General features: G+C 47.8%; 1 protein-coding gene across 3 annotated transcripts in view; it reads left to right on the top strand.

Annotated features, from left to right (window-relative positions):
* Positions 1–11,905: 11,905 nt before the first annotated feature.
* Positions 11,906–21,084, top strand: part of TCOF1 (treacle ribosome biogenesis factor 1) — a 32,479-nt gene continuing 23,300 nt past the window's right edge. For all 3 annotated transcript variants that reach the window (XM_080920310.1, XM_080920309.1, XM_080920308.1), the window contains exons 1-5: positions 11,906–12,091; positions 14,413–14,468; positions 16,986–17,128; positions 20,043–20,104; positions 20,781–20,967. In XM_080920310.1, the coding sequence (XP_080776436.1) occupies positions 11,984–12,091; positions 14,413–14,468; positions 16,986–17,128; positions 20,043–20,104; positions 20,781–20,967 (556 nt within the window). In that variant the 5' untranslated portion in view covers positions 11,906–11,983. The remainder of the gene's footprint in view (positions 12,092–14,412; positions 14,469–16,985; positions 17,129–20,042; positions 20,105–20,780; positions 20,968–21,084) is intronic.

The raw sequence follows: 21,084 nt of genomic DNA, 5'->3' as shown, positions 1-21,084 counted from the left end.
CGACTTCAATGCTTACCCACAGGGGGATGGATTAATAAGCTATGCCTCACACGCAATGCAGTCAACTAGATATTGGGAATAAATCATTTGATGGAGCACTGCACATCATCACAGATACGTTTCAAACATGAGTTCCTTCCAGAAGGCTGTGTGCATTATATCATTTGCAAAAAGCTGAAGAGATTCTGAAGGCAACACCGTCTCTGTTCCGTGAGCACACTCACAAGCAGCATAAGCATGAATCCACATACAGTAATGACCCCTCTGCCCTCAGAAGATGGAATCGGCAACCCTCTCCGGGCAGGAGAGAGGGAATGAGCTAGAAGGTCCTGGTTACTGTTAATATCTTTTTTCATGATCTGAACCACGGGGAATTTGGCAGCTACCTGGCTGTTATTCTCGTTTTGCTCAAAAAATGTCAAAATACCTCGTAATTTAAAGTGAAGCAGGAAGCCGGACAATTGTCCTAAGGTTGACTGTCTTCTGGGCCACTGACCAGTGCTAGAAACTCCCCCTACCTAGGTGTAGTTACATGTGGCTTTAGTCCCAGCACTGGGGAGGCAGAGGCAGGTGGATCTCTGTGAGTTCGAGGCCAGCCTGGTCTATATGGTGAGTTCCAAAACATCCAGGGCTGTTAAACAGAAAAGCCCTGTCTCAATAAATAAATACATAGTACAGAAACAACAACAACAAAAGAATGAATGAAAGTTCTCCTAGAATTTGCCTCCTGTGTATTAGCCTGAATTCTGTACTGTGCAAATCCCATGTGAAACCCAGTCCTGAGTGACATCACACATGATACACCTACTCTTGCCTTTGGTAGGTTGGCACCCACTACGAGGCAGCTATACCTATTAGTCACCCCCTTCTACGAGCAACCCTGCCCCTGCACACCTTTTCCCACCACCATTCCCCACTACCCCTTCTGGCCCCTTGAGTAGATGGTTGAGAAAGTTCTTGACCAGCCCAGAGCCTGGGAAAATGGAAATAAACTCCATTTGCCAGTGGAGTGCTGTGTGTCTGGGTTACTGCTATTGACAAGTTGGATTTCATGCACGACACAGCCTCTCTGATCTTCTGTTAGAGCGGTGTGCTGATGATCACAGAGGTTCCAAACCCAGAAGCCCCCAAATTGCCTGGGGAGCAGTGAGAAATACAGATACAGGGGCCCTGAGATCAGAATTGCTGCTGCAGGAGAACTTTGAGATTGCATTTCTCCTGCGGAGCTCGGGGATTCCACTCACCAGCCAAACTTGGGAACCATTAGACAGGTTGTTCCTGGTTGTATATGCACATATTCAGGAAAACAGTGTCTACCTGTTTCCTCTCCTCAGCCCGCCCCAGTCGCTTTCTACAGCTCTGCTAATCATCACCCTGAATAGCTTATGCCAAGCAGGGTGCTGAGTGAGAATGAGGGAGCAGATGAGCTTCCAGAATGCACCCCCTTTGAGCCTCCCACTCCCTGGTAACCACAGGAAAGCTGAGAAGGAAGGCGGAGGGGGAGCCAGCACTCACCCCTCACCCCCAACACACACAGGTTGTTGAAGAGGGTCGGGTGGAAACAGCAGCTGTAACTGCTAAGCTCCTGCCCCATCCGCACCAAGGCCAGCATCCTAGCCCCTTCAGGCACTCCTTCCCCCTCTTTAACTCCCACCAAGATAGGCATCCCCACAGATCAGTGCCTGCAGATCACAGCATCCAGAAGCTGAAGGCAGACCCATGATGATCGAAGCTGTTCGCTGCTGGCTTTCCATCTGCACTATAATTTAATTGGTACTTTCTCTTACATTGACTCACTGGGTTTTTTTTTTTTTTTTTTTTTAACTTGAATGCCTATTTAGTCCCATCCTAAGCAATAATATCTGCAAAATAACAGGTTTGATGTGCTAGTTCTTTTTTGTCTAATACACATTAAAATAAATACATAATGACTTCCATTTAAATCCATCCATCCATTTCTCTCCCGAAGCCACATTGTATATTACCAAGCTTTCAGAAACACTGAACTAAGCCCAACCCAATCTCTGCACAGAGAGGCAAACAAACCAAGGCCCAAGGAGGAGGTCCAGCTTACCAGAGGTCATGGCCCTGGAGCTGAACCTGGTATATCCACAGCAATCCCTATTGGGCAAGTGACTTGACAGTGCCTAGTGACCTTGACCTTTCAGAAGACCTTTCTTTGGTTGTGTACTGCCCCCTTCTGGCTAATGCTTTGGTAGCTTGTGTCTGGGAAGGAACATCAAAAAGAAGGGGCCTCCTGACAGAGCAGAGATGATTGTCCAAGGTGGGAAGCTTAAGTACTCAGAGAAAACACTGTAGAAGAAATGACATTTACACTTGGCTTTGAAGCAGAAAGAGGAAACAGTGTGACTTCAAGAAGGAACATGGCAGTTTTACCCAAATGAGGTGATGGAAGTGAGATGTTCTGAGAACAACATGTTCCCAGGATTTGGGTTCTGGTTTGGTTGGGAAGACACATAGCAGAGTAACTATTAAGAAGCTGGGGACCTGGGGCTGGAGAGATGGCTCAGCAGTTAAGAGCACTGACTGCTTTTCCAGAGGTTCTGAGTTCAATTCCCAACAACTATATGGTGGCTCACAACCATCTGTAATGGGATCCGACGTCTTCTTCTGGTGTGTCCAAAGACAGCAACGGTGTACTCACATACATGAAATAAATAAATCAATCAAGAAGAAGAGGAGGAGGAGGAGGAGGAGGAAGCCGCGGACCAGCTGAAGAGGTAGTTTGGGTGGCTAAGAGTCTGTATTGCTCTTTACCGAGGGCCCAAGTTTAGCTCCCTGCACCCATGCAACTCCCAACTGCCTGTGACTCCGGTTCTAAAGGATATGACACCCTCTTCTGACCTCCTCGGGCACTGCACCCTTGGGAACAAACAAACTGTACACACATGCAGATCATCCAGAATCAAAAGGAGGAGGAGGGGAAAGGAGGGGAGGAGAAAGAGAAGCAGCAGCTGGGACTTTATGCTGATGAGGTGGCTTGGCAGGTAAGAAGGGTCTTTTTACTGTGAAGCCTGAGGACTGAGTTCAGTACCCAGAATGTACCTAATGGTGGACAAGGAGTATAATGGAGTTATCCTCTAGCATCCACACAAGGACATGAGGATTGATATCTCTCTCTCCCTCTCCTTTCCCTCCCCCCCCCACACACACATGCACACACTAAATAAATTATCACATGCTTGTAATCCTAGCACTCAGGAGGTAGAAGCAGGAAAATCAGAAATTCAGGATTATCCTCGGCTACACAGAAAGTATGGGCTACATGAGACTCTGTCTCTAAAAAGAAATAGCAGCTGGAACCTGAGCCTGTAGTCAATGGCTTAGCTGAGGAGGTCTGATAAGCAGGGATGTGCTGTGAGGCCATTGGTCTGGAGGAGGAAAGGGAAGAGGAGGAAGAGCACCAAGAGAGAACAACCAAAAGCAACAGCCCCCCAGAAAAAGGGATCAACTGGTCTACCTCTCCTTCCTGTCTCTCTATGACCTTACTCAGTCACTTCCGGTCACTAGGCCTGGTTCTTTAACCATGAAAGGATGGAGCTGGCCAGCTGTTCTCCATGGACCCTTTCTGATAATGTTCAAAAGAACCCCCCCCCCACCACACACACCAAATAAACAAACAAACCATGCTCAGGAGAGCATGCTTTGGGCAATTAAATTGGTTCTACCTAAAATAGAATGTGTCTTTCCATGTTGCCCACTGATTACATCTTGCAGATATAAGACCTCAGTCCATAGCCCACTGTGTTTTGAGCTTAATCATAAGGCCTATGTCCTGCCTCCCTTATCTGTGCCTATGGTCCAGCCTGGGTCATGTTAGGAGTCCCTGACAGCTGGCTTCTGCCCAAATTCTGCTACGCACCACCAGTGGCAGCCCAGCCTCCACCTCTCAAAGCCCCTGTTTCCTCATCTACTACCAGGGCTGGTAACCAGGTCAGATGTTCCTTATGATGCCAAAATGATGAGTGCTTATCAACCAGGAAGCTAGCTCTGGCTGACTGCATACACTTCACCAAACAAGCCCACTCTGAAGGGTCCACCTTGAACCTAGGCAGACCTCCGAGTCAGAAGATCCGGATCTAACATGTTACTGTTAAATAAAAAAGAGAGGGTTACGGGTCCTATGTATACCGTGAACAATTTATGGAATAAAAGAAGAGAGTGAGAAGGGAAAGTAAGAAGAAACAGGATGCAGGCCAAAGGGAGGCTGCGAGCATTTGTGGGGACAGAGCAGGGATGTATGTGCTGGACCGGAAGGGTTAAACCCTGAGACGGCCTCTGAGGGTACAGGTGTTGAAAGTGGAGTAACAGGCTACATCTTGGAACTGCTTAAGCTCCTTCTTTAGTAACAACTTAATGACCTTCAAAAGCTTTCTCTAGATTATAGAAAAGCAAACAGAAATTGCTGGTTGAGTCTGGGAAGAGGAGAAAGAGCAGGGGAAACAACCCGCCAAAGAGACTTGAGTCAGAGAACCCAGAAGGTGGAGAAAGGGGCTGTCTTTGTGTTGGAGTGATAACAGAAGCTTCCCAGAAACCTCTAGAATGTCCAGTGCTAAATGGGTAGAACTGGAAAACATCATTCTGAGTGAAGTAACCCAGACGGAGAAAGACAAGTGTGGTATGTACTCACGAGCGGACATTAGCCATAAAGTACAGGATAATCATGCTATAATCTGCAGACCCACAGAAGCTAAGTATCAAGGGCCCAAGGGAAGACGCTTAGATCTCACTAAGAAAAGGAAATAAAATAGACAGCTGGGGGCGGAGGGAGAAAAGTGGGTGGAGAGGGTGGTAGGGAAACAGGAGGAATCAGTGAGGGAAGGGTTGTGGGAGAGGGAACTGGGAGGGAAAGAGAGAGGGGGAGGAGAGAGAGAGAGAGAGAGAGAGAGAGAGAGAGAGAGAGAGAGAGAGAGAGAGAGAGAGAGAGAGAGAACTAAAATCAGTGGCAGGAGGGGCATCTCTCTGGGACAAGCTAGAAATCTAGGACAATGAAAACTCCCAGGAATCTATAAGTGTGACCCTAGCTAATACTCCTTGTAGTCCAAGATATGGAACATGAAACAGGCACCTCCTGAAACCAAGCAAGATTTCCAATGGGGAGATGGGGACCTGCCCAGCCACAAAATCCTCAACCCACAATTTTTCCTGAATCCAAGAGGTGGAGGGATAAAAAAGGAGGAAATGAGGGAGTGGCCAACCAGAGACTGGCCCAAACTGAGCTCCATGCCCTGAGAGGGAGCTCAGTCCTGACACTATTAAGAATATTCTAACTTGCAGCCTAGCATGGCTGTCACCTGAGAGGCTTCACCCAGCATCTGATGAAAACAGATATAGAGACCCACAGTCTAACTTTAGGAAGAGCTTGGAGAATCTCATGGAAAAGGGAGAAGGCGGATTGAAAGAACCAGAGAGGTCAAAGACACTACAAGGAAACCCACAGAATCAACTAACCTGGGCACATAGGGGCTCACCGAGACTAAACCACCAACCAGGGAGCACACATGGGACTGACCTAGTCCCCCTATGCATATGTAACAGATGTCCTCATGTGGGGCCTCTAACAGCAGGAGCAGAGGCTATTTCTCATACTGTTGCCCGGCTTTGGATCCTTTTCCCCTACCTGGACAGCTTTGTCTAGCCTCAACAGAAGAAGATGTGCCCAGTCCTACTATAACTTGATATGCCACGGCAGGTTGATGGTCAGAGGTCTCCCCTTCTCCGAGGAGAAAGGGAGGGGGTAATAGGAGAAGAAAGGGAAGAGGGAAGGACTGGAAGGAGAGGAGGTAGGTGACGCTCTAATCAGGATGTAAAGTGAATGAATGAGTGAGTGAAAATGATACAGTGCTAGAACAGACTTTGTTCACAGATCCATTTAACACAAGGTCATTTTGGAGGACCAAAGAGACTGACTCAAGGCCACATAGCAGAACTTGGCCATAAAAGCTCTTTACTGGTCCGTGGTCCTACTACTTCAAACCTGTGTGCAGACCATTCCTGATTGGAAGAGCATGTAACCCCACCTGCTGAATGTTTTCTTTTTAAAATTAAAACAAAACAAAAAAATTATTATGCTGGACTTAGGGATGTATGCTTTTAATTCCAATTCCAGCACTTGGGATGCAGAGGCAGGCAGATCTCTGTTGCAGTAATTATTAATATGATGTCTTATCCCTTTATCGGTCCCCACAGTCTCACTCCATGGACAGAGTTCTAGTATGCACTCAATCACACAGTTCCTTTCCAGGACGGTTCACTCTGCCCACCCTGCTGTTTCTGTCCCGGATAGATACAACTGCCCTGGCGTTTTCTTTTCTTCACCACCTGGCACAAACATTATTCCAAAGCCTGATAGCTTTTCATATAGGTTTATATATTAAATTCTCAATCCATAAGTATACACAATAAGATTACATTCAATAGACAAAGACACAAACTGCCCTTCTATAAAAGATAAAAAGACCTATAAAATCTCTTAAAAATATTCAACTCTACATAATGCAAATTACAGCCACCAAGATCTAGGTCTGCCTTCTCCAGCTCCTTCTTGATCTCTCCTTTCTCTCTGCCCCCTCTTCCATTTTTCTACCTTCTCTCCACCTACCTCTCCACTGTCCAATCATATATCGCCTTAACATCAATCTACAGATCTCTGAATATGAATCCAGCCTGGTATACATAATGAGTTCCAGTATAGCCAGGAATACATAGTGAAACCTTGTCTCTAAACAATTAAAATTAAAATTAAAAATATTATTATTATGTTAAATTATGTGTATATGTATGTGGTTATGTGCCCATGTGTAGAGATAATCTCTTGTGCACTGTGTAAAAGCATCCACCTGTCAATAAAAAACTGATTGGCCAATGATTTTAGGCAGGAAATTAGGAGGTGGGACATCTGGCAGATAGAGGGGGGAGAGGGGAATGCTGAGATAGAGACAGATGTGAGATTGGCCCCAGAATGAAGATATAGGTAGCAGCAAAAGACTGAGGACCAGGTAACCAGCCATGTGACAGACCTTAGGATAAAATAACAGAATGATTAACTTATGAGGTAGCTGAGGGACAGCCAAAGCTATGGCCCAAGTGTTTATAAATATATCTGAGTCTCAAAGGTCATTATTTCGGAAGAGGGACCAGAAGGAAAAGCGCGAGCTTACAGAAAACATACAACTACACCCATGAGTAGAGAGATTCCTGAAGTGGCCTGTAGAGGGTGTTGGATCCCCTGGAGCTGAGCCATCAGATATAGATGCTGTGACTCATACTCTGGTCCTCTGCAAGAGCAGTGAGCACTCTTAACTGCGGAGCCATCACTCCAGCTCCTGTTTTTCTTCTTTTCCTGACCTGCCTGGGAACCTGAGGTGACCAAAGCAGGCTGCTTTGCCCAAGGACACTTAGGCTGAGGGCTCTGGAAGCTTCTAGTTCCTTCCATGAACAAGGTCAACTTTTCCAAACTGGTGGAGAAATGCTCCAAGGCTAATGTTTTTAATGCACGTCTTTGTTTGCTTCTCTGCCTTGACTGTTGCCATGTTATATTTTATGGGCTTAATGTTTTAATTTCGTGCTTGGGCCCTGAGGCAATTCACTGAAGGATGTGATTTAGAAAATCCAGGAAATAAAGAAATTGTCTTCCGAAGAGGCATCTGACATTGAATTTTATTAAGGACAAAACAGAGCAACCTGTCGCCAGACTGAGGTATTAGAGTGTCCTGGTTTAGTGTAGGCTTGTCTTTTTAATTTAATACTAGCTCTCCATTCCTACCCGGGTCAGCTGGGGATACATACCGGCTCCTTCTCTGCTCACACTCCTGCTGGTAGGAAGCACCCTGACTTCTTAAGGCACTTAGTTGGCAGGAGTGACAAGAGCCTACTGTCACAGCCACTGAGCTGGCAGCAGGTCCATGTGGTCAGACGACTTTACAAGATCCTTTTAAGGGCACGTTCTTTATCATTTAGAGAGTGTCCTGGAGGAGGAGAACCCTGTGGGGAAAGGTAGTGAGAAAGAGCACAGGTCTTTGAATGCTTGCCTGCTCATCCTTCATGCTCGTCAGCCTACCACACCACATCATACTACACACGACTGTGCAAGTAAAATTCCACGCTCATTATCCATCTGCCTGCTGGCATTTATACTCTCATCTCTAGTTGCCCGAACCTATAGTGGTCCTAGTCTCTGAAGGCTGAATCCCTAAAATCTGACCCTCCCTTACCAACTTATTCTCTAGGTGTGTGGCACTGCGATCTTTTGAAAACACCTTAATCCCCCACACCTTTTTGTTTTCTGGCAGTTTGACAAAACCCTAGCCCTGGATAAACCCCTCTGAGTACTTTCCTTGGCCTGCATCTGGGCAGGTGAGCCCTGGCTTCAGAGATCCGTTCAGCAAGACAGTGTAAGACACAGCAGACTGGCCACTGCAGTCCTAGGTATGTCATCAGCTCCTTCAGGCCACCCAGGATCTTGTGGGCAAGTTGCTTGACTCTCTGAATGCCTGTTCTCCCTCCTTACAGCTCCTCACCACCTCTTCTTCACTCTCAGCAGACCTTGCCTCCCACTTGGAAGAGAAAAATAGAAGTTCAAGATGAAATCTCCCTTAACTGCAAACCTACATCCACATGCACTCCCATTCTCTCCCTGCTCCTGCTTTGGGGTTCTATTGAAGTCCTCCCTCCTCTGCTCTCAGACCAACCCTCCACCCACACTCAATCCCTCCCTCCCATGCACCTTTGAACATCGCTTCCTAGTTCTTTTCCCAGCTTCCTAAAATGCCCACCCACCCCTATCTTTCTCTCCTGGATCTAAGTTGATTTTTAAGCCAACTTAGGTCTCTTCTACCTCAAAACATACCTCCTCCAATACACACACACCCAGAGTTAATTTTCTTCTCCCCTCCTCATGAAACTTCCCAACAGCCCAGCATCTCCCCCGCCATCCCACGCTTGTGGTACCCTGTCCCTGCCCTGTTCTGCATGCAGCACTTTCTGAGTCATTCATCAGCGCTAGCAATCAGACCAAGAGTAAGCCATGTCTATGTCTTCTGGCCTTGGAGCACTTCCCAGCATTACAGAATCTTGGCACTCAGCTCCCTCACACGAGTCCCCTTTGGCTTTGTTCTTCCGCTCCAGCAGGCTTGTCTTCTGAACAACCCTACCTGTGGACATGCCACCAAACCACCTCCTGTACCACCCTCTTTCTCTTTGTGTGTTCTTGGTGGGCGTGGCATCTACATCCAGAGTCCCGAGGAATCTTTCCATTAACACAGTCCCATCTTTTCTATGGCCCAGACCTCTAATTTGTGTCCAAACCAGGTTTCCAAGTACCTACTAGGGACCTGGGATATAGCTCAGTGGGGAGGTCTTATCTGGCCTCCATCCCCAGCACCCCCTTCCTGAGCAGCACACATACACACAGAGGAAAGCAAATGTCTATTTGCCTTGTGCCTTTTCTAGCCACAGGCTGTATGAAGCAGGACTGATTCTGCTTCTCCTCTGCCCCTACTTCCCTCAGCCCTTCCCCAAGCCCACTTCCTGCTACCTCATCTAAAAGGTTCCGCCTACCTGTTTGTACAAACACCTCAGAGGACATGCCCTGAGCTGCTCCTTGATCACCATCCCATTCCAGGGGAGTCAGTGGTGGCTGTGACCAGCTCTAGGGGTCTCTAGAGGTCATTGTTCTATGCCTCAGATGTTGCTCTACCCTCTGCTTGCTGCCCTGCTGACCGCTCATCATTATTGATCTTAACACCCCTGGCTCTACTCTCTGGTGTCCTTTTCCTCTAGGGTTCAAATGGCCACTGTTCTACAACCAGCCTCAAGCTGAAGAATACTCTAATATGGAATCTGCCAAGTGCTGTCCCTTTCACCCTTCAGTCCCTCTGACACAGTCCTGTGCCCTGCCAGCAAGGCCTTCACTTGTCTCTACCCTTAGTTGTACCCTTCCCTAGGGCAGAACAAGATTGAGAGTGTCATTGTGTAGGTAGCCATGGCTGACTTGAACTTGTTATGTAAACCAGACTCAGGTGGAGCCTCTGGTCTCTGCCTCTGGAATTCTAGGATTTCAGGCATAGGAACCCCACTCCCAGCTTCAGCCATACCTTCTGCCTCAAGATCTTCTAACATGTGCCCTTCTGACAGGATTCTGCTAATCCAGACTCCCTCATACCTAGCTCAGGTTTCTTCATAAACACCATGTCCTCTGGGAACCCTTTTATTTCCCCTAAGAAGAGAGAGACCCCTCCTTCCTGTTGTTTTACAATAATTGCTAAGGCACTCCGTTCTATTGCTAAGGAGCTTTCTAAACATTTCTGCTTAGAACTCTCTTCCCCCTTGTGACAACCCTTGGAGGTAGAGAATGGTAATTATCTCTACTTCTCAGATAAACCAAGGCACAGAGAATGTCTAGAACTTGCCAAACTCAATAAGAAACAAAGCCAAATTTAAAATCTAGATAGTATGACTTCAGTGTAGTTTTCAGACACCATACCGTCCCACAAGAGAAGACTATTTGTCCTTAGGTAGATGCTATGGCTATTTGTTTAATGTGCACCTCTCTCATTAGCCTTGGAAGCTCTGCAGGAATACAGACCACGGCTTCCAATAGTAGGTATTCAATAAATATCCGCCCTATGTCTGAATGTAGCTTAAATCTCCTGTGTCCTCAAACAGTGCATACCACCCACTCCTGTCACCTGGTCCTGTGTGCTTTTCCCTAGAATGTGCATTTGTCACTCTTCTTGTCCCTGTGACCAAATATCACAAGAAACGACTTATATTAGAAAGGTTTATTATGGCTCATAGTTTACAGGCCTTGAAGGAAGAAAAGATATGGTGGCAGGAACTTTGGTTACAGGTCAGCAGGCCAGGAAACAGAGAAAGAAAAAAATGCAAGTACATCCTACACAAACACACCCACAGGAGTATCTCTTAGGTAATTCTAAAGTCCAGTCACCACTAAGGATTAATTATCATATGTGCTTACTCGAGTCCTAAACTTGGGTGGAAATGTATTGTGACACATATTTCTAGAGTGAAAGTTATCAGCAGATTTCCAACCAGTCCTTGAGGAACAGCTGCCTCAAATATTCCTAGGCCACTCCTATTTTCTCCCATCATTGTCCCCTCAACAAACAGAGCAGCCTACATCGGAGTTTTTCCTGTATTGGACTTTCTTCTTCCTAACTCTACAGCCTAGCAGTACAGGGTTTTGTTTGGGGTTCCCTTACCAAATGCCAAAGTGCTCCTCACATTCTGACTCAGGCAGTATGTCTGGCCTGTCCTCTCCATGTCTTTGAGGCTAAATTTAAATGTCTCTTGGGGGCTAGGTGCCTCTTCCCCATGCTTCCATGAGCTCTATCTTCTCTCGACAAGGTGCACCAGCCATCTGAACTATAATTACCAGGTTATTCACTGTGTCTCCCGCCTGAGTGATTTTTGAGTCAACTGTTTGCTTTGTCTCTCTATGCCCTAAGCCTAGCTAGGCCCTGTCTTAGAATATGGGGCTCGGGTAAGGGTTTGTTTGGAGATTCAACACACTAATGACAACCCATACCTCATTCATGGATCCTAAACACTGTGTTAAATAAATAATCGGAAGCTGGGGACAGTGATCGGAGTTCAGAGATGAATAAAGGCGCCGCAAGGCATCAAGAAACCTAGACAGCAAATCTCTTCAAAGGGTAAATCAAAATTAAGATACAGGAGACCTTTTTTTAAATCGTGGCCTCCGGAGAGCGAGTCTAGATCAGGACACACCTTCGAGCCAATAGCAGAGCTGGTTAGCCTTCGTGGCTCAGCCCTCTTGGGCGGGACAGCCCACTCCAGCTCCAAGACTACACTTCCCAGTGCGCCGCGCGACCGGGTGACGCAGGGCCGGAAGTGAGGAACATGAGGTTCTAGGGCGCGAGGGAAGCGGCTAGCGGGGGCGAGGGGGCGTGCACGTGAATAGCCTGGCCGGATCTCTGGCATGGCCGAGGCCAGGAAGCGGCGGGAGCTGCTTCCCCTTATTTACCATCATCTGTTGCAAGCAGGCTACGTCCGCGCGGCGCGGGAAGTGAAGGAGCAGAGCGGCCAGGTAAGCGTCAGACGGCCCAGTGCAAGATCAAGAGAGCAGTAGCCCGCGGGAGACTGGGCCAGCACAAGTCAGAGATGCGGGCCAGGATGCAGGAGGAACATTAAGCTCTGCTCTACTCAGTACGACTCAGCCACCTCCCAGGGCTCAGTTTCCCCTTGGGTGCAGTGGGCGGGCCGGAAACTCTGATCGGACTAGAACAGCTTTGTAATTCCCGCCCGGGGTTCCTGGTAGCGGCTGGTTTAAGTTTCCCTCAGGATCTGGCCACGTGGCTCTCTGTAGTTTCCCTGGGACACCACCTGGGAGACCAGCTGGAGTGGATTGTCACCACTGTTGTTGGGAACACCGAGACGAAGGTCCCCGTAGTTGATGATCTAGAATGCAGGGCGTGCAGGCCCTTGGCTGTCTTCGGTTATGACAAGACTCGAACCTCTGGTGCAGTAATTTCAAAGTTTATTTTAATTTGGCTCTGGGGTGCAGATGATGAAATGGTGCGCGCCAGTTTCTGCTTCCTTTGCCGTCTCACAGCCTAGTAGATGGTACAAAAGAAACACAGAAGCGACTGTACAGATAACGTATTAAGCTATAGAACAAGAGATTCGAGATGCGGAAACATGGGTGGGGAACATCCAGGACTACTTCCCTGAGGATGTAGCAGTTGATCTGAGATCTGGAGGAGGTGCTGCCGGATTGGAATGGGGCTTTCGAGTGACCTAGCCTTCAGAAAGTGCTGAGTGAAATACATGACTATGGAGTCTCCCAGAGATGGAGGCCAAGCAGACAGACAGGAGTGGCCCATGGGTAGTCTTCCCAGAAGAACTGTGGTAACTGGTGAACTGGAGGACCCCGGTGTGGTGGTGGTGGTGGTGGTGGTGGTGTTCACCTTTAATTCCCCCCACTCTCGAGATAGAAGCAGGTGGATCTCTTGAGTTCAGAGCTATCCTGGTCTACATAGTGAGTTCAAGATCAGCCAAGGGCTTCATGGTAAGACCCTGTTTCCAAAAAAGAAGCCGAAGGAGAAGAAGACGGGTGCCCTCGGTTGGCCTGTGCCGTTAATCCCATCACTCTGGAGGCCAGGGAGGGTAGATTTCTGTGAGTTCGAGGACAGCCCCATCTACATAGTGAGTTCTAGGTCAGTCAAGACTACACAGAGAACCTCATTTTTTGAAAAACAAATAAAAAAAAACCAAACTTAAAGCCCAAAACCTGCTGGGCCCTTAAATGTTATCTATTGCTTTTTTAACCTTCTTGGACCTCCATGTTCATTCATACAAAACAAATAACTTAACAGAGGAAGCAGGATATAGTGCCCATTGTGGTTTGTGTGTCTGAGCAAAAGTGCCCTGCTCTCACAGAGATGCACATACATACAAGTGCATGCCTGTGGCTTAGCATATGTGGCAGGTGCTGGTCATAATAAGGCTAACAAGTGGGCTTTGGAATGTCGGCCTTCAATTATAACTAGGGTGGTCAGATGACCTGGGAGTAGAGACCAGAAGGAAATGAGGAGATAGGCTTTGTGGTTAGAAAGAGAATGTTTCAGGAGCAAGAATGGCAAAGTCCTATTAGTGACCAGTGGCCTGACTTACTTTGTTATGGTGCTAGGGTAGGGGCAGAATGAGACTGACTAACTAGGCTGCTCTTTAGACCTCACAGCAGCCTTTTCCCTCCCACGTTTATTGTGCTGAGAAGAATGATCCTGAGCCATGGAATAGATGTTCTCCCTGACTCCAGGCCATTCTGTTTAGGTGCTAGCATGTTCTTTCCTTTGCATGTGGCTCTTTGGAGTCCATTGGAGCTATTTGGTCTTAATGTTCACACAGAGAATATCCTCGGCTTAGGCCTGGATTATCCATGTTTCCCTCTGTTTTAACTATAACCCTAGTACCCTTTGGGCTCAGTCTCTTTCCAGACATCCAGTGAGTTCTAGTATGTCATGTAGAAGTTTTCAGGGTTTGGGCTACCTAATGTTTGGGGAAGATTGACTAGCCAGGCCTTTGAACACCATCTAAGGAGGTTAGACAATTAACGCTCCCATCCCTGGTAATAGGGATGCTGGGTAATGCTAGTTTGGACTGTTTGGTGCCTACCTCTCAAAGGTGCCCATACTGATATATCATATTGAGAGGTTTGTAGCTGGAACTGTTTGCCTTATTTGATTCTGGAAGGTTGTGAATGGTGCTGGTAAAGCCAGGTGGACCTGTAAGAGCAAACAACATTTTCCAAAGCACTTGTTATAAGCCCTGATGTCAGGGAGAATTGGTCCCAGGGAGGATGCCTATTGGGCTGGGTAATTTTTGAACCTCTCTCTTTCTATTTTACAGAAGAGTTTCCTGACTCAGCCTGTCACCCTTCTGGACATCTATACACATTGGCAACAGTAAGTCTGGTAGACTAGAAGGGATGGAACAGAATATCCCAAGGTATCATCTTTGCATTAAGCTAATATGTGAATGTGTTCTAATAGCCAGCTATGGGCATACTTGTCACCTTCATTAGGACAGTTACATCACATCTTTGAGTATCTACCCTCCCCCTCCCAGTGTCTGTGTTTTGAAGACAGGATCTCACTATGTACATCAGGTAACCTTGAACTCAGAGAGATCCTGTTGCTGCTGCCTCAGGTGCTGGGACAAAAGGAGTTGTCACCATACCCTGTGAGAGCTAGGTCTCCTAAAACCAAAGGCTCACTCACTCCTTTAATCCCAACACCCAGGAGATAGAGGCAGGCAGATCCCTGAGTTCAAAGTCAGCCTGATCTATAGAGTGAATTCCAGAAGAGCCAGGGCTATACAGAGAAACCCTGTCTTGAGAAGGAAGGACGGAAAAAAAAATGGAACAGCTGGGTTATTATTTTTTATTATTGTTTTGTCTTTTCAAGACAAGAGTCCCCGGGTAGCCCTGGCTGTCCTGGAACTCCCTCTGTAGACCAGAAGCTCGGAGATCCACCACCCTCTGCCTCCCAAGTGCTGGGATTAAAGGTGTGTGCCAGCACTGCCCGGCTTGTTTCTTTTTTGCTGCTGACTTTGTAATCAGTGAGGCAGGCGCAAGTCAGTGGAGATGCTAGCGGTAGGAAGAGCTAGTGAAGTCAGGAGTCCGGTGCCTGACGTGAGCACTTGTCTGATCTGCTGAAGAGTGAGGTTGGTAGTGAAAGTTCCGTCGTGGCAGCTCTGTGGGCTGGGGATGCCAGGCCCTGGGAGGGAGCTCAGGTCAATGGGAATCTTGCCCACCCTTCCCTCCATAGTTAATACTCCTCTGCTTGGGAAGCTCAGAGCACAAGGTGCTTCCTTGCCCAGGTGTGTGGGTGTTACTCACTGTACTTCCTTCCCCAGCAAGCTGTGTTTGAGCTGTGCCACACACGGTTTCCTGCCTCTGCCCCTCCCCCCCCTGCCCCGTTTGGTGAGGGGTACAGAGTGGACCAAAGATCTCACCCACCAAGCCAGTCCAGAGCAGCGATTACCTATTGAGTCAAACCCGGGAACTAGCTAAATGACCTTGAACAACTTTCGTGACCTTCTAGAGTAACATCATCTGTAAAGTGAACATTATTATCTCATTGCATTATGAAGCTCAAGCACAGTGAAGTATTTAACACAATCCTAAAACTGGCCGGTGAAAACTGTCCTGGTACTGTCTTCAAATACCATTCTTGATGGTATCTGAGGGAACAAGCTAGAAGGGACGATTCCTATTCTTGTGAAGTTCAAGTTCTGCTGGGAGGAGAGGGGTATGACAAAGCCACTTCTAACAGATTCCTGACAAGTGGCCTTCCTAGGAAGAAAGGACCCAAACTGTTGACAACAGTGTCAAACCCAGCTAGGAAGAATGGTGCTTAATGACTTCCTGCAGGTGGGAGAGTGGGGTCAAAGTTCAATGGACTAAGCTGTCTGAAGACTTAGCGCCTTATATACACCCACCCACCCATAGTCCCCACTCTGCTTCCTCCCAGACTCCAGGCCACTTCAGTAGTGGATCCTTTCTCTGGGTGTGTGCCAGATACTGGGGGGGGGGGGGAGCAGGGAGCTGTCATGAGCTGCTGTCCTTCTCTCTGGGGGCCTTTTTATATCGTGGGCTCATCCAGAAATCAGCCAGAGAAGATAGAGAAGGAAATGAAACCAAATGGCAGGGCAGAGCGCTGTGGGGGAGGGGTGTCATAAAAAGATGCTTTTCACCAAACTCAGAGTTCAAAAGGAAGAACAAGGACCTCAGCTGTCTTAGCTAGGGTTGCTGTTGCTGTGACAGAAATACCGTGACAAGAGAGCAGGTTAGGGAGGAAAGGATTTATACAACTTACACTTCCATGCTGCTGTTCATTATTGAAGGAAATAAGGGCAGGATCTTAGAAGCAGGAGCCAACGCAGAGGCCATAGGGAATGCTGCTCACTGTCTTGTTCAGCCTGCTTTCTTAAAGAACCCAGCGCCATCAGCTCAGGGATGGCACCCTGAAAGGGACTGGGCCCTTCCCCATCCATCACTAACTAAGAAAGTCTTAATTAGCTTCAACAGCTAGATCTTATGGAAACATTTCCCAACTGAGGCTCCTTTGTCTTTGATGACTCTAGCTTGTGTCAGGTTAACACACAAAACCAGTCTGTACACCAGCACAAGAGAAGGACGTAATTCTAGGGTCAGGAGAACTTGGATGATGGTTCTGTGCAGCCTCTGGGCTGTGGCCAGTTGTTACTGATGGTTGTTAGCTGCTGCTGTTCTGTAACTTCATTGGCTTGTGACACTGAGAATAATAAAGGTACATTAGAAAGTGGGTGAATATGCAGAGAACAGATCATTTCTACACCGTATTGGCATCACTTTAAACTCTCTGTGGCCATTCCCTGTGAGGACTGAATAGGTATCTCCCCAGATCTCATGGATATGTCCCGTTTCCCCTGTCCTGCAGGACCTCAGAGCTCGGCCAGAAGCAGAAGGCAGAGGATGATGAGACACTGCAAGCCAAGCAGTCTCGAGTGTCAGACCCTATTAGCAGCTCAGAGAGCTCGGAGGAAGAGGAAGAGGAGGCAGAAACCAAAACTGCCAAAGCCAGTAAGAACCCTCCTTGCCGGTGCTATGTGGGGTTGGGGCCTACCTTGGCAGTTGTGGGGTTCTAGTCTATTCTACAGCAGTATCTACCTCTGAACTATTCTTTAGTATAAAACCAGAAAAGGTAGGGCTTCTCAGAGGGAGATTGAGGAGTACCAAAGAGCCCTTCCTTTGTGGCAGGCATTGTGACTCCCAACCTCTGAGGATCCAAGGTTGAATCCTAAGATCCCAGAAGGCTGGGTGTAGTGGTGCACACCTTTAATCTCAGCACAGAGACAAGTGAATGAGAATTTGAGGTCAGCCTGGTCTACATAGTAATTTCCAGACCAGCAAGGACCACACAGTGAGACCCTGTCTCCCCTCCCCACCCCTGTTCCTGAAAAAAGGATGGCCCACACAGTTCTTCAATTCACTTCACAGGGGCTGTTTCCACGGCTCCTGAATGCCACTGCTGGAGATGGGGGGAGGCCATATTTGCACGAGTATTGAGTCCATTTCAGGAAGTTGACGGTTCTGACTTCTGAGTAGCCGTGGGGCTGCTTCCATGAGGGGATAACCATGATCTATAGCATTGAGGGGCAGGCTTACAGTCTCAGGGAAGTTCATCCATGAGCATTATGACAGCAGTCAGGCAGGCATGGCACTGGAGCAGTACCTGAGAGCTTATATCCAGATCTGCAGGCAGTGAGCAAAGAGCTGGAGACTGGGCTTAGTGTGGGCTTTTGAAACTTCAAAGCGCACCCCAGTGACACACCTCCATTAAGGGCACACCCCCACTAAGGACACACCCCCCCTTAAGGACACACCCCCTTGTCCTTTCTAAACAGCCCATCAACTGGAAACCAAACATTCAAATAAATTCTCATTCAAAAGTTGTTTTAAGAGAAGGCGAGGGAGAAGTCACCCACATTCTCGTCAGCTATACTTCCCAGTCTTCTTTGATATATCCTTCCTGTGTACTGTGGCGGATGTTTGAGAGAATGTTGGATGTATATCGTAACTTAACCTTAAATTATAAATGCAAAGCGGGTCCAGTATATATTAGGAAGCACAGAGAAGGACGATGTAAGAACCCTGTTGCTGTCCCCATCACTTCTTACCTGTATCTCTTGGTGGGCAGCCTATGAACCTGCCCTGTTGCTTCCAGTCAAACAGGCGTCCAGCTATGTGCATTCGGACAGACCACATCCTGCTTCAAACAGAAATGGCAGGTGCTTGTGCTGACTAGGTATTTGGTAGTATTCCGTGTTTTAAAAATACCTTACTCTCTGACAGTTCCATATGTGTATACAGTATATGTATATGTGGTTCTTACCTACACCCAGCTCCCCCAGTATGTCCTCTCACCTTAATATCCTCTTTTTGTTTCTTGTGTTTTTTATTGTTACAACCAACCTCCTGGATCCAGGTATTGCTACCTGCCAGGGTGTTGACTGATCCTATGTAGGTCAGCATAGCTACATCGAGTTCACGAACATGACCTTGTCATGACCTTAAGACAGCATTTCAGCAGCTCTTTCTTTAAACCTGCTATTCTGTAATGTTCCAGGCTTGATGTGTGTCCCACTTAGGGCTGAGAGCTCAGGTGTCACTTAATCTCAACTTTGTTTGACAAGTTAGGCGTCTCTGTGTTGTTACTGCAGGGGCAGGTTGAAATGTTCTTATAGCAGAATGACAATAGTAAGTCCTGTCCCATATGCCCCACACTCCCACCCCCAGTCTACGATCTCGAGCCTAGAAGTTAGTTTTTAAAGCTGTGTGATGGACTGACGTATAAAATGCTTATTTAATGTATATGAGTACACTGGAGCTGTCTTCAGACACCAGAAGAGGGACCGGACCCCACAACAGATGGTTGTGAGCCACGATGTGGTTGCTGGGAATTGACTCAGGACCTCTGGGAGAACAGTCAGTGCTCTTAACCACTGAGCCGTCTCTCCAGCCCTATAATCGACTTTTTACATTTGGGGGTTTTGTTGTTTTCCACTAGTTCTTCTTATGGTCTTGATATGTACCCTAGACTGGCCTCAAACTCAGGGACATCCTGCCTCGGCTTTCTGGGTGCTAACATTATAGGCATGTGCCACCATGTCTGGCCTAATGTAAGAGTCCTCTGTGAAGTATCTGTGGGTAACGTGACAGGATGTCAAGCACTTCCTTCAAAATCGTGTGTGAAGGGAAAAGGGAAAGTGAGGCAGTGGGTGAACTAAGGTTCGCCATGAGTTGATATGAAGTTAAATAAAGAATGAAGCTGCATGTCATACATGCATGCATGCATGCGTACATACATGTATACATACATGCATAAGCTGGAGCTGGGTGGCTTTGGTGTACTTCTGGACTTGGTAAAAACTGCACAAGTGCAGAAAAGAGAGTGTCAAAACATGAGGAAATAAACTCAGTCCTACCATTCGTTTCGACCCCTGTCCCTTTAATGATAACTTCTTTCCCTGAATGCCTGGGATCCAAGGTACCATTTCTTAAAACTCTTTATAGTCTGAATCTAGTGTCTCTACTAGTCTCATACTCCTGAGCGCCATTGACTTCCTCATACCTTTCTTTGTGGCCTGGGGCTGGCCTCCTGACCACGGCCCTGCCTACCAGGAACCATCAGGACTGACGGTTGGCACCCTACACAAAGCGTAGTCGCCAGAGTCGGGCATGCTTTGTGGTGCTGGATGGTAGGATTGTGAGCCTGTCCTTTCCCTCTGGGGGCCTCCAGATCTCATGCCGTGAAGCAGTCCCTCAGAGATGCAGGCCTGGTAAGCATGCTGATGCTGCAGAGTCCTCACGGTTCTGGGCTGGGCCTCGGGTCCTCATACTGGCACCAAACAGCCAGTAAGGCCTTTAGACGGTGTAAACTCTGTCGTCTTACATGAGAAGAGCCCACCTTGCTCACGGCATTTGTGTCTTGCAGCCCCAAGGCCGACACCTGTTAATTCCGCAACTGCAGCTTTGCCATCAAATGTGAAAGAAAAGGTGAGCTGTTTGCAAGTTATTTATTACCTGTGGGAGCCATATGCATTGTCGGATGCTGTGTCAGGATAGGGTTGTAAGGTTCAACTTGTGTCTCCAGGTGTCTTTGTCTTTATCTAGCTGGGCCTCTGGTGCCTTTTCTGTAAAACAAAAGTGACGCCATGGCCACACAGCACTTGGGCGGGTGCTTTCCTATCTCCTCCCTGTACCCACTGTTCAGTGAGTAGCATCTCTCTAGTCCCTGGTGTGCTGCTAGGCAGTCAGTGCCAGAAGAAAGACTTCTGTGTTTGCACTGTCTGGATCAGGAAGTACTTCAAAAGTGTCATTTGCCAGTAATCCATAAACTCTGTTGCAGACACATAAATGATTGTGTCACCCGAGCCAGGAGATAGCAATGATAGGTAGTGAGATAATGCGAGTAGCCCAGAGAACTACAGGGTAATGCAAAGTGGGAACCACTGTGACCCAGGAGCAGTAATGTTCTCTTAATGCCTGTGTGAAAGGCATTGTCCTCTTCCTGTAGAGATGTCAGGCTGAAGCCGACTGCCCTTAGGCTGGGGGGGTGGAGGGGTAGGGCACTCACAGAGCTCAGAAGTGGCCTCGTGGGACCCACAGGTCCAGCTGATACTTCTCACATGTCCTGCTGTGACAGAGTGCTCATCCCTCCCATACTCTGTAGGCAAAGACCAAGACAGCCAACAAGACGGTGAACTCTGTGCTGCGCCCTGCTTCCGGAAAGACAGTGGTCCACCTGCTCTCTGGGAAGTCACCCAAGAAGTCAGCAGAGCCCTTGGCAAACACTGTCTTGGCCTCAGAAACTGAGGAGGAGGGCAGTGCCCAAGTCCTTGGACCCACTGCCAAGCCTGGTGAGAGCCTGGGGCAAGGGAACAGGGTTAAACACTGCAGTGGTATCCTTACTCTGAGACATTCTGAATGTGGGTTTGTCTCTGACAGCCAGGGTCCTACAACAGCCATGTCCCTTT

The sequence above is a fragment of the Micromys minutus genome (genome assembly GCF_963924665.1).
Source record: "Micromys minutus genome assembly, chromosome: 8".
NCBI lineage: Eukaryota > Metazoa > Chordata > Mammalia > Rodentia > Muridae > Micromys > Micromys minutus.
The sequence above is the reverse complement of the archived record's forward strand: the minus strand, read 5'-3'. Positions and strand labels throughout refer to the sequence as shown.